This window comes from Schistocerca nitens, chromosome 3, assembly GCF_023898315.1.
Source record: "Schistocerca nitens isolate TAMUIC-IGC-003100 chromosome 3, iqSchNite1.1, whole genome shotgun sequence".
Taxonomy (NCBI): domain Eukaryota; kingdom Metazoa; phylum Arthropoda; class Insecta; order Orthoptera; family Acrididae; genus Schistocerca; species Schistocerca nitens.
The window spans coordinates 505,787,136-505,805,762 of record NC_064616.1 but is presented as its reverse complement, the minus strand read 5'-3'; the positions used below and the strand labels follow the sequence as shown (position 1 = coordinate 505,805,762).

General features: G+C 40.2%; 1 protein-coding gene across 3 annotated transcripts in view; it reads left to right on the top strand.

Moving 5' to 3' along the window:
* The window catches only part of LOC126248430 (uncharacterized), a 195,638-nt gene that overhangs the window by 150,210 nt on the left and 26,801 nt on the right, over positions 1-18,627 (top strand). For 2 of the 3 annotated variants that reach the window (XM_049949397.1, XM_049949396.1), the window contains exons 6-7: positions 11,788-11,903; positions 12,084-12,914. In XM_049949397.1, coding sequence (XP_049805354.1) covers positions 11,788-11,903; positions 12,084-12,914 — 947 coding nt within the window. Of the gene's footprint in view, positions 1-11,787; positions 11,904-12,083; positions 12,915-13,373; positions 13,462-18,627 lie in introns of all 3 variants that reach the window. The other variant, XM_049949399.1, reaches the window with a different exon arrangement.

Genomic DNA, 18,627 nt, shown 5'->3' with positions numbered 1-18,627 from the left:
GCCAACTAGCTCTGCAGATGACGAAGAAATTGAAGAAATGTATGATGAAATAAAAGAAATTATTCAGATAGTGAAGGGAGACGAAAATTTAATAGTCCTGGGTGACTGGAATTCGAGTGTAGGAAAAGGGAGAGAAGGAAACGTAGTAGGTGAATATGGATTGGGGCTAAGGAATGAAAGAGGAAGCCGCCTGGTAGAATTTTGCACAGAGCACAACTTAATCATAGCTAACATTTGGTTTAAGAATCATGATAGAAGGTTGTATACATGGAAGAACCCTGGAGATACTAAAAGGTATCAGATAGATTATATAATGGTAAGACAGAGATTTAGGAACCAGGTTTTAAATTGTAAGACATTTCCAGGGGCAGATGTGGACTCTGACCACAATCTATTGGTTATGACCTGTAGAACTGAAGAAACTGCAAAAAGGTGGGAATTTAAGGAGATGGGACCTGGATAAACTGAAAGAACCAGAGGTTGTACAGAGTTTCAGGGAGAGCATAAGGGAACAATTGACAAGAATGGGGGAAAGAAGTACAGTAGAAGAAGAATGGGTAGCTTTGAGGGATGAAGTAGTGAAGGCAGCAGAGGGTCAAGTAGGTAAAAAGACGAGGGCTAGTAGAAATCCTTGGGTAACAGAAGAAATATTGAATTTAATTGATGAAAGGAGAAAATATAAAAATGCAGTAAATGAAGCAGGCAAAAAGGAATACAAACGTCTCAAAAATCAGATAGACAGGAAGTGCAAAATGGCTAAGCAGGGATGGCTAGAGGACAAATGTAAGGATGTAGAGGCTTGTCTCACTAGGGGTAAGATAGATACTGCCTACAGGAAAATTAAAGAGACCTTTGGAGATAAGAGAACCACTTGTATGAACATTAAGAGCTCAGATGGAAACCCAGTTCTAAGCAAAGAAGGGAAAGCAGAAAGGTGGAAGGAGTATATAGAGGGTCTATACAAGGGCGATGTACTTGAGGACAATATTATGGAAATGGAAGAGGATGTAGATGAAGATGAAATGGGAGATACGATACTGCGTGAAGAGTTTGACAGAGCACTGAAAGACCTGAGTCGAAACAAGGCCCCCGGAGTAGACAACATTCCATTGGAACTACTGACGGCCTTGGGAGAGCCAGTCCTGACAAAACTCTACCATCTGGTGAACAAGATGTATGAAACAGGCGAAATACCCTCAGACTTCAAGAAGAATATAATAATTCCAATCCCAAAGAAAGCAGGTGTTGACAGATGTGAGAATTACCGAACAATCAGTTTAATAAGCCACAGCTGCAAAATACTAACACGAATTCTTTACAGACGAATGGAAAAACTAGTAGAAGCCGACCTCGGGGAAGATCAGTTTGGATTCCGTAGAAATACTGAAACACGTGAGGCAATACTGACCTTACGACTTGTCTTAGAAGAAAGATTAAGGAAAGGCAAACCTACGTTTCTAGCATTTGTAGACTTAGAGAAAGCTTTTGGCAATGTTGACTGGAATACTCTCTTTCAAATTCTAAAGGTGGCAGGGGTAAAATACAGGGAGCGAAAGGCTATTTACAATTTGTACAGAAACCAGATGGCAGTTATAAGAGTCGAGGGACATGAAAGGGAAGCAGTGGTTGGGAAGGGAGTAAGACAGGGTTGTAGCCTCTCTCCGATGTTATTCAATCTGTATATTGAGCAAGCAGTAAAGGAAGCAAAAGAAAAATTCGGAGTAGGTATTAAAATCCATGGAGAAGAAATAAAAACTTTGAGGTTCGCCAATGACATTGTAATTCTGTCAGAGACAGCAAAGGACTTGGAAGAGCAGTTGAACGGAATGGATGGTGTCTTGAAGGGAGGATATAAGATGAACATCAACAAAAGCAAAACGAGGATAATGGAATGTAGTCGAATTAAGTCGGGTGATGTTGAGGGTATTAGATTAGGAAATGAGACACTTAAAGTAGTAAAGGAGTTTTGCTATTTGGGGAGCAAAATAACTGATGATGGTCGAAGTAGAGAGGATATAAAATGTAGACTGGCAATGGCAAGGAAATCGTTTCTGAAGAAGAGAAATTTGTTAACATCGAGTATAGATTTAAGTGTCAGGAAGTCTTTTCTGAAAGTATTTGTATGGAGTGTAGCCATGTATGGAAGTGAAACATGGACGATAAATAGTTTGGACAAGAAGAGAATAGAAGCTTTCGAAATGTGGTGCTACAGAAGAATGCTGAAGATTAGATGGGTAGATCACATAACTAATGAGGAGGTACTGAATAGGATTGGGGAGAAGAGGAGTTTGTGGCACAATTTGACCAGAAGAAGGGATCGGTTGGTAGGACATGTTCTGAGGCATCGAGGGATCACCAATTTAGTATTGGAGGGCAGCGTGGAGGGTAAAAATCGTAGGGGGAGACCAAGAGATGCATACACTAAGCAGATTCAGAAGGATGTAGGTTGCAGTAGGTACTGGGAGATGAAGAAGCTTGCACAGGATAGAGTAGCATGGAGAGCTACATCAAACCAGTCTCAGGACTGAAGACCACAACAACAACAACCCCAAGGAATATAACATTAACCCAGGCAGTGTCCAGGTGCAGTCTTGAGTATTGCTGCTACGTCGCTTCTAGTTGTCACTACTGTTCAAAGACAGCTTATGGAGCACAGATGTTCAAAATATACGCAAAGACGTAGGAAAAGTTGATAGTCAACACTGTTAAATAACAGAAACTATTTAGTCTTTGCAGAAGCACATGAGAACAAAGATTAAACTAAATTTTATTTTGACAAAGAAGCTGTTGCTTCTGCTAGGTGCATGCATTTTGACTCCACAGCTGTGGCTGCAGTTATACTTTTCAAGTATATATGCAGTAGTTGCACAATTCAAACTGAATCAGGTGACAGTAGCGCTTATGGTGGCTTGAAGATACTCTAGAAAGTTGGCTCACACAGTTGAAAAGCATACCTGCCACTGTGGCTGAGGTTACTAACAAATGCTTGTTTGGTGGCGCTCGACCTGAGGGTAAGCTGGTTTGAATCCTGGTGGTGGAAAAAAAATTTCAGTATCAGTATTTGGCTGGCAAGGGGAGGAGAGGTGGTTGTAAAGCTCCCAATCACCAGATTTTGCACCAGTGTCCTTATTTAAATACCAACCCTCTCCGCAGTGTCTCATGATGTGAGAAGTGAGGGCATGTGACGCTGTTGACAGTGATCTGTCATCAGATGGGGACGTTAAGCATGGTGCCCATCCTCTCCCTTCTCTAACCATCATCGTACAACCAAAATATTACACTACACTCCACACACACACACACACACACACACACACAATACATTCATGTTGTATTACGAAAAGCTGTAATGGAGCGTGTTGCAAAAAAAAAAAAAAAAAAAAAGTTCTGCTACTGATTACAGGTGTACTCGACTCCAGGGACCAGTTTGCCTGTTATTTATCTGAAATGTTCCATCATCTGCCTTACATTGGAACTCCCAATTATCAGAAAACCTCCATCTGCACTTGACAGGATCTTTCATGGAGATTGGCTCCAGCCCCAATAGATTAGGCATGTTGTGATGTACTCTCAGCAGTGGGCAAGATCTGTTTTCAGGGCATGATGAGACAGCTGTGCAGCCAGTACCCACTTTGGTATTCTGTACAGAGATTTGTGGGCTTGCCACTGTAGATGACTCATGACAATCTTTGACACAGGAAGCTTTATTTCACTGCCCTATTCACCATTTCTATGAGTTATTTCTCTGTGTAGTATCCTTTTAGGTATGTGTGTCTTATTATGTAGTGCAGTCTTTCTAAGTGCATGTTCATGTTCAAACCTGCTCACGGGCAGTAGCTGCAGTCCCACCTTAGAACATTTGATTTATAGATATTTTCAAAATAGAATCCAAATTCTGGACAGTCAGTGTCCTTTTTAATATGACTGAGACCCTCATGAAGCAGATTCTGGAAAATGTCTTGATACTCCTGTTACATTGACATTCTAATTATGTTGTACATTTCTGGATTTGATTTTGGAGATTTTTTTTCTTCAAGGATGTTCAGCATGACAAGAACAGTGTAATCTGTGCTTTGGTGGGTTCAAGATGTTCAACCATGCATTGTGAAATACTTCTGCCACGTTGAGCATAAATACATTTTACTTCAGAGGACTTCCCAGAGCATCCTTTACTACTGTTAAAAATATTTCCATAATGGGAAGATCACCTTTGTTCATAAACATGAAAACACAAGGGAAACCGTACAAGAATTGTTAGCTCATAGCCATAGGCATTTGATCTTTGTACACTTTGCCTGCAAGTACTGTACTGAGGCAGCATTTCAAACTGAGCCCCATTCATCATGGTCACTATGAAATCTTCTTTGTGCTGCTATGGAAAATTTTCTAATTTTGATTTCCAAACTTTGTGAAGGTGTTCTATTGAACCCACTTCTTGCATCTCTTGTAGCATAGTTTTGCACTAGTGCTGTCATTTGAATGTGTTGCTGCCTCAGACTTGAGTTTATAGTCTCTTGATGTATTGTAGAGATCTTTGCTTGACAGCAGTTTGTCTTTTGTAATGGAGTCCCTAACAGAGAGAAGGATGTCTCTGGAAGGAATTTTGATCATAAATTTTCTAGTGATTTTTCTCTCTGACTTCTCTTAAAAACTTGAAAAAGCTTATATCTGTCTAATGGCGAACATATGTCATTCAGAATGCCACAGTAATTTTACCAGTTGAATGATATGTAATCTCAATGCCAGCTAGGTAGTAAGCACCAATTTTGTTACTACTGAGAAACTGGTTTGACACTTACTTGTTCCTCTGTATTTGTGAACACCAACACAAAGGTAGAAAAAGACTTAATTTGGAACTGTTGGTTTTGACTCTGACGTGTTGCTCATGGTGCAGATGAACTGATTCATTGATTGACTTTCTGTTCTAAGTTTCCACATTTAAAATTTGTTTGTGTTAGAAAACTCAATAATTTCATGAGCTATGAGCTCTTTGTGAAGAGAGTATTGGTGACTTGTTTAACATCACTCTGCAAACTTATATTTGCACACTGGATGTAACATATTATTTTCAGGTACATTGTGGTGCTTAAGAATATGCGTCCTGAATTTGTAATCCTGGAAGTGATGAAATTGCAAATATTGGACATTAATTTCAGAGCCTTGTTTTTCAGATGTTTGCTATATTGCACTACAGTAATTGCAAGTATATCCATTCATGTTTCAACAGTCTAATAATGGCACTGAACACTTTGAATACAGTTCAGTAGCTGCAGCAATTCAACAGATGTTGGGCACCTAAGTCAGCCTATGCACAAATACAAGTCCAAGGTACCTACAGCAGCACTGAGCAAGAAAAAAGGCACCGTATGAAACTGTGACAAGAATGTAGTAATACTAGTAATAAACACAGAAGCAGCCTTCATTAACTGCCTGACTGAATTGAGGCACTCTTCAAAATGGTTTTTAGTACACATTCCCTTCATGTATTTTACAATAAAATTATGTCTTTCTAGCAACATATATTCTGAAATGGAATAGCCTCCCATTTGTGTCCTATCAATGGAGTGAGTCATTCAGAGTTTAAAGTTGTTAACAAACAGAATTTTAATAGTGTCAATAAAAGATTGTGTGTGTCTTGTGAAAATTTTTCGAGATGCTGTGTCTACTGCTTTGGCTGCTCTGTTCATCAATCAATAAATTTCACATATATAAGCCATAAACTGTAACAAGTAGATGCGAAGGATGATAACATAAATTTTCACATGGAAATAAATCTCAGATTGTGAAAAGAAAAAGAAATTGCTATAGGTATGGAAAACTGCTCAGTGTACCAGGTGTACAGTAGGAAACGGAAGTGGAAGAAAAATGTGTAAGAGGAATAACAACTTGATGAAAGTGTGTGTGTGTGTGTGTGTGTGTGTGTGTGTGTGTAGTGTAGACAGAGCTGAGGATAATTATAGTCTACTGCCTTGAATTTGCACACACTGGCAAGTTCCACCCAGGTGAGTGATTTCAAGAGAATGCAAGGAAGGCTCAGGTTGTACCCTTACTTTCCTGCCCTGAGACAGGTCTCACTTCTCATACCACATGTTGAGCAGATAGATGATTGGCATTTTTTGGCATGAATTTTCCTAAGTAATTTATTTCACCCCTGACAGATTGTTCCTTAAGGTAATGGGTCTTGACAAATTGATGATGATGATGATGATGATGATGATGATGGTGATGATGAAGAAGTCCCATACTCCTTGTCAGAGCATTGGGGACGATGCGAGAGACCCGCAGCGCTGTACCAGGCAAGGTCCTAGCGGAGGTGGTTTGCCATTGCCTTCCTCCGACTGTAATGGGGATGCCTTCAGTGTCAGGTGGGCGGGTTTATGTGTATCAAGGAAGCTGAGGGTTATGCCAGCAGTAGCAGAGCTACCAATGGGGCCACCTAAATCAGACAAGCCTTGGCAGAGAAGCCAGATGAAGTGTGTCCCATATCACAGGGCAGGGAGGGCTCTAGAAGTATAGAGAAGCCAACCTTCATAGGGGACTAATTCTCAAAAAAAAAAAAAAAAAAACTAAGTTTTTCAGGAAGAGTGTAAGGTGTGGGACCCATAACTCCAACTGTAAAAAATGTCTTATTACAGAATCACTAGACCGTTGTATAATGGTGGGGCATGACTTCGGCAAAGGAAAAGGATAAAAGTTTTGGCCGTAGTAATTTTGAATATACAAACATATTTTTGTGTGTTTTTTTAATTGTGTTATCAAGTATCCCGTTTTTTTTTTTTTTTGTTTTTTTTTTTTCTCCAGTGACCAACAATCTACATATATTCATGAGCAGTTGAATTGGAGACACACGTGTGATAGCCTAAGTAACTGTGTTGTCTAGATATATGTGTCAAGGCATGGACTTCATGAGAGAGAGAAAATGTTCGGTAGCCATCCTGAACCATGACAGCTCAGCTGCTACGTGCAGCTCTCAGAGATTGGTCACAGCATGGTCCTGGTGCATACATCTCACTCAGTAGCACCACAGGTGTGCTCAGTAGGATTTAGGTTGGGTGAACTGCGACATCCAGAGAGGCCGCAAAAACCCTCATGTCAGTGGAGGGCTCCTCAAACAATAAGGTAGCAAATGGGCGACACATTTTCTTAATAAAGATACAGGCCACTTGTGGAATTCTGTAAGCGGGCAGTTGTTCTTACAGTACTCAGTTGTTCTTACAGTACTCAGTGATGGTCGACAATGGCGTGCCAAGAGCAGCAGTTTGTCCTGTTTAACAGTTCCATCTTGTAATCAGTCAAGGCAAAGTTTTTCCATTCTTTGAGCATCCATTAGCATTGTTTCAATGTCCAAATTAATCTTTGAGACGTATGATGAGCAGAGAGAGGTGCATATGTGAAGTGGTCATTCTGAATGCTACGGCTCATCGCCAGTGGATAGAATTAAAAAGGATCAACATGTTGCTTTTCACAATAGCTGACTCTGACAATGACAGTTTTCATTGAAGTGTGATACTCATGATGCACCCTTGATACGTTGATTCAGAGGCACATGGAAAACTCAGTGACTGCACAGTCTAGGTGATGAAGTGTGTACCTAATGGATGGGACACTTCCACACATCAAATTATCCTCTTTGGAATGCCCTCTGTTTAAAATAGTTTCTCTCATTTAGCTGCTCATGTATGTATGTCTCTGGTATAACTTGAAAATAATGATATTCTCCATCGCAGCTGCACAAGATGATACTCACTGTCATTTTCAGCTGGTAGTAGGCATCTTCGGTTGTGTCTTACATATACATATACATATACAATGCTTACATTCTACCAGAACTTCCCCTACTATTTTTATACAGTGCATGTCTTGGGAATGTTATAGGTTTTTATCAGTGCTTTGTTCCTTTTATAAAGTGTTTATCAGAGTGTTGTCAGTTTTTAACTTTCCCTTGGCAACATATATTATTCAATTGTTTTCATCTGTCATTGTGAACTTTGCAACAGGGCATTGCTGCCAAACACCATAACCTATGACAGCTCAGGTCAGGCACTGTTGGCACTGATGCGGGTTGGGAGGGAAATGCCAGTATAACAGAGGTGACCTGTGGGGATTGTGTTCTTTGGGCTCCCAAATGTTGGCATAATGAGATATCTTCAAAATCTGATGACATGAGGTAACTTATTTGTGGTGCAATTGTGTAAAGTGTTAGGTTATTGAGTGAAGAAGATAGCAACATAGAGATCAAATTGGAAATAATATTTCAAAATACACGACCTGCTATTGGTCTCTGCAGCCAGAGGATATCTTTCCAGGAATTTCCACTTGCAGCACCGTTGCCATTTGTCTGCTTCACGTTCACTTTCTATCTCAGAAATTCTCATATGCTAAAAGTTCTAATTAATGCTAGTAATCATTAGTGCATCATTTGGAAGTGATTTAGGTGCTCGAACTGCTATTGTTACTGTTTCATGTGTGAAAATATGATTTTTGATGTTGATAATTGGTCATTTGTAGCGTGCAGTTTCATATGTCTCTGACTGAGGTTTTAGCCTTCTAGTGATGTCACATAGACATCCTGCAGTATGACAGGCTTTGTCACATTACTATTGGTTCAGAAGCACGACTCTGTGCAGGTTATCTGGTGCATATGTTCATAACCAGCACGGGCAGTGAAAATACTGATGAATGTCCTGATATGACTACCATCTCAAGCCTGCAGTATGATTCAATACCGACCAAATGAAAGCACCTGACAATACTTCCAGAAACTGCTTGACTTGGTACCACGCCATTGTTTATTAACAAAAGTATGGTTAAATGGAGTGTCACTTAAAACTTTAATGAAGAATTTCTTGGTAGGGCGGAGACAGCATGTTATCTTGGATGGAGAGTCATCAACAGAAGTTGCAGTAACTTCAGGCATGCCCCAGAGAAAGGTATTCGGAGCATTGTTGTTCATGTTGTACATTAATAATATGGTTGACACTGTTATGGTCACTTCAGATTTTCAAAGATGATACAGTTACCTATAAAGAATTACTATCTGGAAAAAGCTGCAAAAATATGCAATCAGATCTTGATAAGATCGCAAACTTGCTTTAAATGTACAGAAATGTAAATCTGTGCACTTCACAAAATACAGAAAAGCAATGCCCTCTGACCACAATAGCAGTTTGCCACATTTGGAATCAGTCAACTCATACAAATACCTGGGAGTAACAGTTTGTGGGGATATGAAATGGAGTGATCACAGCAGCTCAGTTGTAACTAAAGCAGGTGACGGTTTTCGGTTAATTCTACATCTGCATACATACTCCACAAGCCCCACTGCACAGTGTGTGGTGGAGTGTACCCTGTACCATGACTGGTCATTTATTTTCCTGTTCCACTCGAAAATAGAGTGAGGGAAAAACAATTGTCTATATGCCTGCATTTTCCCCTTAATTCCTCTTATCTTTGCAGTCCTCACCCAAGACATATGTTGGTGGCAGTAGAACTGTTCTGCAGTCAGCTTCAAATGCTGGTTCTCTAAATTTTCTCATCAGTGTTCCTTGGAAAGGACGTCACTTCCCTCCAGTGATCCACATTCAAGTTCCCGACACATCTATGTAACAATTCCATTTTTTTCGAACCTACTGGTAACAAATCTCGCAGCCCACCTCTGAATTGCTTCAATGTCTTCCTTCAATCCAACCAGGTACAGATCCCAGTTACTTGAGAAGTACTCAAGAGTAGGTCACACTAGTGTCTTACATGCAGTCTCCTTTACAGGTGAACCACACTTTCCCAAAATTCTCCCAATAAACCAAAGTCAGTCCTTTGCCTTTCCTACAACAATCCTCACATGCTCGTTCCATTTCATATTGCTCTGCAACATTATTCCCACATACATAAATGACATGACTGTGTCAAGCATGACACTACTAATGCCGTATCCAAATGTTACAGATTTCTTTTTCCTACTCATTAGCATTAACTTACAATTTTGTACATGTGGAGCTAGCTGCCATTCATCACACCAACTACAAATTTTGTCGAAATTATCTTGTGCCATCCTAGAGTCTTTCAACTTTGGCACCTTCCCATATACCACAGCATCATGAGCAAACAATTGCAGATTGATGCCCGCTCTGTCAGCCAAATCATTTACATGTATAGAGAATAATAGCGGTCCTGTCACACTTCCCTGACGCACTCCTGAAGATACCCTTGTCTCTGATGAACACTCAACATCAAGGACAACATTACTTAAGAAGTCTTAAAGCCATTCACATATCTGGAAACCTATTCCATATGTTCGTATCTTCATTAATGGTCTGCAGTAGGGAATCATGTCAAATGCTTTCTGGAAATGTAGAACTATGGAATCTGCATATTGACCTTCATCCATAGTTTGCAGTGTATCACATGAGAAAAGAGCAAGCAGAGTTTCACACAAATGAAGCTTTCTAAACCAATGCTGATTCATGCACATATGCTTCTCGGTCTCAAGAGACTTTTTTGTATTTCATCTGAGAATATGTTAAAGGATTCTGCGGCAAACTAATATTAGAGATATTGGCCTGTAGTGACTGTAGGCTTTCCCGGCGTAAACTATTGATGAAGGTTTCTCGGGTCTCCAGCCGGGTGGTAGCGTTGATATCTTGTGACGTTTCGGGAAGTGTCATACTACCCATCTTCGCCAGAAGATGGGTAGTATGACACTTCCCAAAATGTCGCGATATATCAATGCTACCACCCGGCTGGAGACCCGAGAAACCTTCATCAATTGGCCTGTAGTTTTGCAGATCTGTTCTTTTGTCCTTATATAAAGGAGACACCTGTGCTTTTTTCCAGTTGCTTGTGTCTTTGCACCAAGTAAGAGAGTCACGATAAATCCAAGCTAGGTAAGGGGCCATTGCTGCAGAGTAATCTCTGTGCAACTGAACTGGAATTCCATCAGGACTCGGCAACTTCTTTGCTTTCAACTCTTTCAATTGTTTCTCTACACCTGGAATGCTTTTTACTGTTTCGTACATGTGAGACTCTGTTTGATGGTAAGACAATGGTATATTTGCACAATTCACCTGTGTGAACGATTTCTTAAATGCAAAATTTAAAACTTTGGCATTTGTTTTGCTATCTTTAACTGCAACACCAGACTGGTCAACGAGTGACTGGATGGATGGATGCTTTACACCCACTTAGCTATTTAACATAGAACCAGAAATTTCTCAGGTTCTTTGCCAGATCTTTTGCTAAGGTATGCTAGTGGTAGGTGTTGTATGCTTTGTTGATGACTGGCAGTATGCTGAGAAAATCCAGTGCACAAAGAATGCTACTTGCAAAACATTTGTTCACCCCATGTTAGAATATTGTTCAATTGTGTGCACTCCCATCAGAGGTTCGAGTCCTCCCTCAGGCTTGGGTGTGTGTGTTGTTCGTAGCATAAGTTAGTTTAAGTAGTGTGTAAGTCTAGGGACAGATGACCTCAGCAGTTTGGTCCCTTAGGAATTCACACACATTTGAACATTTTTTATTTGTGTGGACTAACGGGGGATATTAGATGTATACAAAGATGAGCAATAAGAGTGATCATAAGTTTGTTTGACTCCTGGGAGAGTATCACAGAAATGCCGATAAAACATGATTCGTCAGGTGCATCAGGATAGTCACCAGGTATCCCACAAAAGAGTAGTTACAGAGTTTCAAAAACCTGGGAGGATGGAGGCAAATAATTCTGTGCTTCTTTTATAAACAGATTTGTCGTTGTGACAGTTAAGATTTTAATAATTTATTAAGCTCTTCCTGCAGGCTTCATCTGGAGCCATTGCCAAGGAATTTGATGCCCTAAAGTCCAGTTCATCAAAGAATACTATGCCATCAGGCAGAAGAGGTGTAGAACGGAAAGGAAAGCAGCAAAGCCACAGGTATGAATGATATTTGAATGAGCCCATACTGGGTTTGGCGGCTTAAATCTGGAATAAATGACAGTATAAGTAGATTTTGTGATGTTTGTCTCTCTTTGTAAGATCTTTTTACATGTTAAATTTTGTCATTGATGGAGAAAATCTGTTGTTAATGATTGTGTATTCTTTTCTTGTCATCAGCTTTGCAGGTAAGGATCGCAATAAAGAAGAAAATCGTGACAACAGTGGGAAACGAGAGCTGGGAAATTCTCACATGAGTACTCTGTACTGTAGTAGTGTGAGAGACATAAAAGCAGAACAGCTGGATAAGATTCTTCGTGCTGCAGAAAGTACTATTCTGGTTTGTGCTGACTGTGGGCCAAAAATAAAGAGAACAAGACGCCATGAAATGGTTCGGGATTCTCAGCAAGCAGCACAAAAAGGAGTAATGGATGGTAAACGCCAGGAAAATTCTGGTATGCCATTGCCTCAGGATCACTGTTGTGATGAAGAGCCTGGTGAATTGTATTTGATTGTGCCTGTACAGGAACGAATTGAAGAACTTTGCAAGATGTCAGTTGAGACACTGATAGAGGAAGGCGTTATTGCAGTTGTTGACCGGTCACATCAGCAGAATTCTTGCAAACATGCTGAGACCACCACAGCACCCCAAGTGCCAAAGCTGAACACTACTGAATCTGGTGCACGTACACAAGGTAGTTCATGCACTCCATCACCTAAGATCACTAATGGTTCTGTTAGACCACATCGTACCACAGAACCTGCTAATGCACGTACACGAGGTAGTTTGTGCACTCCACCATCCAAAATCACTAGTGGATCCAGTAGACCACACCGTAACACAGAACCAGCTAATGGACAACACAGAGAAACTGACCCCCGGGTGAAACAGACAAGAGCAACTGATGCACGTGTGCCACGAGGCAATGGCCCAGTTAGCTCCTCAAGTGTTCGGGGAAATCCACCAACTGAAGAAAAAAAGGAACCAGTGACAACAGATCCTTATGAAATGTAAGTAAATTCATTGTTCTCTTACGAGTTTTTGTGTAAATGTAGGATGTGTGGACAGCATCTCCAGTGTCAGAACGTCTGAAACTTGGTCCAACAAATCCATGCAGGCTTGAATTCATATTGAGATTTGTACATTCTTGTCCATAAAGCCATTCCCATCATTAAAAGTGCTTATACAATATCATAAGAGTATAACTCATTCACTGTTGAATAAAGAATGGTAGGAGCCCTGTGCATCTTAATTGACTACTCTGTACCTTCTGATAATTCCTTTCATTGTGTGGTGGAGTAATTTCCTGCACTAAAAGGCAACTGTGTGCAGATGAAATATGCATCTAGACTGTACATTATAATCGTTTTAAAAGGTTGTGAAACGAAACCTGGTATCAGATTGATGAATTCCTTTAAGTACAAAACTGCATCACAGTTAAGTCACAGATGACTCTTAAATGCTTACAGAACCAGCTGTAGACTGCAGTGCCCAGATCGAGCAGAAAAGTTCCAGTGACCAGTGCTCCCTGATTCTTCACATCCATGAGTCACTGAGGTAGATGCACCAATCTTATATAGCAACGTTTTGACCATTTCTCATCTTCATTCTTCTTCACATTGTCTTGGAATAAATGAAGTGAAAAATAGATTTACACTATTACATGTCATCTGCTTTAAACACTATCTAGTTGTTTAATCTGAACTACTCTCAAGTGATTGGTTGGTTACCCTATAGCCTTCCTATCTGCAATATTCTGGTGCCTTTATTAATGTGGACTAGTCTTAACCTTTTGCACAGCTCTCTAACAGCATTGGTTTTCATCTGCATGTGTTTCACTTGGTATACCGACTCTTTTTCACCCATTTTACTGAATACCCTGCATGTTAACATACTCATGAAAGAAACAAATAAATAGCTTTCCACAAAGGACATAATTAGTATGCTGTTACTCACTAGAAACTTGAATGGTATCTTAGAAAGAGATGGAAATAGAAACCTTATATACAAGGGTGATTGTGATACAGTAGCTCGAGGGACACTTTTTATTTAGAAAATAATATTACTGATGATCTGAAAGTATTTGCATATTGTTGCAGGCAGTGTCACTTAAAACAAACCCTGTAGAATACTCAGGAATGTGGATTCAAGCAGCAAGTTGGGAATTTCACAAGAGGAAAATAATTGCTCTGAAGCAGATACAAATTCATTACACAAATATTTTGATTTAAATGGCAGTCCATACTATAAAAACCTGTGTAGACAGTAAATGCAAAAGGTGGGAACATTATTGAGCAATGGGAGGTATATGTTATCTTACGGTGGACCAAACAGCATGCACGTAGAACATTATCATTTGCATTTTGTTTCTCTAAAGGTGTATGTCCATTTCTTTTTTGGTACTAACAGTATGCAGTGTGAAGAAGATATACCAAGTAGTTAAACTTGCAAAGCAAATAAGTTGAAAGAGAGACCTAACTGAACAAACCTGAAAATATACGTCTCTACTTGTGCAGTAACCAGGTGAAGTTCTATTTGGTGTGGTTCTTTGCGTGTTGAATGTACTTCCATGTGAAGTGTAATCTCTGTAACTTTTGTAGTTTATTGCTGGTACAGTAGTGGTGGTTCCTCTGCTTTCTTGGCTGTTTCACACACCATCATATTTTTGCATCTTCCTTTCATAAATGTCATTACTTGCATCATCAGATTACTCACAAATGATTGTACTGTCGAAATATTGTCAAAACATTCTACATTCAAATAATATCTAATTTTTATGGCGCCGCCAGCTGTCAGTAGTGTTTATTATGTACAGTGTGGAAGGCATTCCTTATATGTTTTGATGTTGGGCAGAATAATTCAGTTCACTGAGGCATTAGACCTTTGCTCATCTGCAGGATTAAATTCTTGTAACTGAGGTGATTCATCTGCCTAGTTTATATTACAGTATTAAATGTATCATATTGGCTTGTCTGAAATCTTATGTCACCAGGAGTTCAGAGGTATTCTATTTTTATGTAATATGTAGTGACGACAATCACTAATTTTATGTAACTGAGTTGAAATCATTTGAAATAGGCCACTTACCAGTTTGTATATAGTCTAACTGGAGGGTCAGTCTTAATACACTGCAAAGATCTTATTGATGGTGTTAACTATATTATCATTCATAATAGTATCGAAAGAACATTTAAAATGTTGAGAGAACAAAAAATGAAGATTATAAAACAATTTTGAGTGCTTGCCATGAAATGGTCACTTTGCAGTCTTATATGTCGGATTTGGATACAGTTTCTACATAAATTTTGTTCAAATACTTTAAGGTCACTTTTGTAAACATTAACCTTGTCTTCAGAGATTATGAATCTTCTTCCACATACATGATTTTCCATTTCAGAAACAATCACATGGGGACATGTCAGTACTCTAAGGATAGTTAGTTCTGTAGTCTCTAGGAATGGAACAGTTGGTTTACTATATGTACAGATATATTTTAATGATGCTGGTTCATCCCCCACACTTCAGTACCATTCTTAACATTTGTCAAAAACTCTTGATAGGGATAACATTGTTTAGCAGTGAACAATCAAAGTACTTTGTTCCTCCAGGACTAGAGTTGCGACATGACTACTTTCCAAGGAGAAACTTAACACCATTTTTTAATGTATTACAACTGTGAAGAATTGACAGATATGAAATGTTTCTTAGTCAGTCATGTAGAATTTTTGGTTTCGGCCAGTGGAGCAATCTGTATTGTCAGTTCAAAGCCCTAAAGTGTTGCTCTGTTGTTCTCTGAAACCATTTTCTCCTCAGTGATAACAGATTCCTGTGGTACTTTGATAGATTACTCATTACTCTCCTTGCCTTCCAGTGAAGTGTTGCCTCTGTGTAATTACAGACACCACAAAAAGATTCACATTACATCGGACATTTCCTGAAGCCTGTTGGAAATTCTCAAGGCTTTTAGATTAATGTAATTCACTTAACAAAGCACGAACAAACCATTGCGTGAAAGTGCTTCTACCATTGCTATGTATCTAGGAAAGGCTGTTCCAGCTCGTCGGCTCTGTTGTGAGCCGCGGAGTGCTCCCTGCTCCAGGGAGCCGTGTCGCTCGCTGTGACCATACATGTGGGCCGGCACCCCGGCACGTGGCACGGCTGGCTGAGGCAGGCGGCAAGGCAAGCGTTTTGATGTGCCAGCTGCGTCTTACAAGATCGACAACCACATGCTCTTAGCTGCTAAACTGTGGTGACGTGCTACACCAGAAAATACGATGTTTCGGAAATAAATAAGAAACAACTGTTTCACAAGAAATTGAGTACTAAATTTATTGGGCTTCTGTAGCTTGACATTTTCTTTTCATTACAAGATCAGAAATATCAGGCATCAAAGTGTTCACAGCATTAATGCGAAGGATGGCCTTCATTGTTGCATCCTGAAGAAATGATCGTTCCTTACTTTTTACTCTTTTCATTGCTGAGAAAAGCGCTCACAAAAATACGTAGATCCAAACATGCACATGATCTGAACAGTATTGTTGTGCAGCTTGGGAAATGTTTTTTGCTGTAATGAATGATACCATCATGACAAATTCAACATGTTGTAGTACCTCTCTTTCAACAAAGTTGAATTTTGGAAATTAATAATCTCCAATTGAAGTGACGATGACAAGTCATCGGGGGAAACTGAAAATAGAGTGCTGAACACCTTAAGTTCCATTTCCAAACTAGTGAGGTCTCAGAATCGTGTTTCAAATGACGTGATGAGCTGCTTTAATTTTGCTTGGTAATTTCCGAAAGTAGTACCTTCAGGTAGTTTTAAAGAAGCAAGACGATTGAAGAACGTTAAATATCCATTACTCATCTGCCTCTCAAATAAACGTAACTTTTCCATGAACGCTTTGATCTAGTCGTGCATGTCAACTATTAGCTGCCCTTTGCCCTACAATGACAGATTTAAATTATTCAGATGCATAGTTATGTCAGATAGGAACGCCAGGTCTGATATCCATTTTATATCTTACAGACAACGCATTTCTTCCCCTTTCATTTCGAGAAAAAGGGATATTTCCTCACGAATGGCAAAGAAAACATCAAGAACTTTTCCCCGACTCAGCCAACGAACTGTACTATTGTAAGGTATATCCCCATATTCCGCTTCCATTCAGGAATCCTTTGAATTGGCGATGATTCATACCATGACGCCGCACAAAATTCACACACTTCACAACATCCTTCATTACGCCACCTAGCTCTACTGTTTCAGCACACAGTGCCTCTTGGTGAATAAAACAATGAAGAGTCAAAATGTCTTTTCTGAATTCGTCCCTGAGTTTATTTTTCAAACGAGAAGCAAAACCTTGGTGACGCCCGATCATTTGTGGTGCACCGTCTGTCGCTACAGAATGGAGCTTATCCCACGGCAAATTCCTGTTGTCCAGTGATTCACAAACAGCTTCAAAAATGTCACGTCCTGTTGCGGTATAATCGAGTGGTACCAGATCCAAGAGTTCTTCAGTTACTTGCAGCTCCATGTCGACACCACACACAAAGACAGCAAGCTGAGCACAGTCCGATATGTCGGTGCTTTCGTGAAGCGCTAGTGAAAATGCAACAAAACTCTCCGTCTTTTTCCTGAGCTGTGTATCTAAATCCGCTGCCATGTCCAGGATTCTACGAGACATTGTTTGCTTCGACAGGCAAACCCCTACAATTGCCTGCACCTCCCTTGGAGCCGGCCAGGGTGGCCAAGCGGTTCTAGGCGCTACAGTCTGGAACCGCGCGACCACTACGGTCGCAGGTTCGAATCCTGCCTCGGGCATGGATGTGTGTGATGTCCTTAGGTTAGTTAGGTTTAAGTAGTTGTAAGTTCTAGGGGACAGATGACCTCAGATGTTAAGTCCCATAGTGCTCAGAGCCATTTGAACCATTTGAACCTCCCTTGGAAACAAACATTCTGCAACTGCTACCGTGCACGATTTTACGAGTGGTCCCACCGAAAATGGTTTGCTACTCGTCGCAATGAAGTGAGCGACCCTGTAGCTTGCTCGAATTGCAGATTCAGTAGTGTTTTCTCCGCTCTCATTCACCTGAAAATTATAAATGCATTACAGAACACGAACTATGTTGCATGTTTTGATACCCTCTGTATTAAGAAACCGTTTTTAAACTTACGTCTCCTGGTATGTCGTTCTTAAGCCTGGCTACCAGTTCTCTGCGTGCAACACCTTCTACCTGATCATAGTGCACTGCATGAAGACGTGTATAATGTTGTTGTATATTGTACCTCTTCTCATAATTAAATACTTTATGACATACAAGACACTGCGCACGACCATCCCTCTCGATAAATAGAAAGGTGTCCTCCAATAGAGGTACAGGGCTCCCGCAGCTAGTTACAGCTGTCGTTGAACACGGATTGTTGCGTCAGTTGCGGCTACATGCGGCCAGGGGGCAGTGAGTTCGCTTTCCTCCTCCACGTGGGCTCCAAGCTGCTGCAGTGAGTGCTCCAGAGTGCTTCGGCTCCCTGGAGCTTGGTTGGAACAGCCTGATCTAGGATCTTAAAATTTTCATCATGACACCTGTATTTAAAAACATGTTACTATGGTATGTTAAGAAGTAATGAAAGCAATGTGGCTCTGTACTCACATGTTTGTAGTTGCTTTCACCATAATTCCATAGCATTTAAAGGTACTGTGCATGGCTTACTGATGCACATCTGTG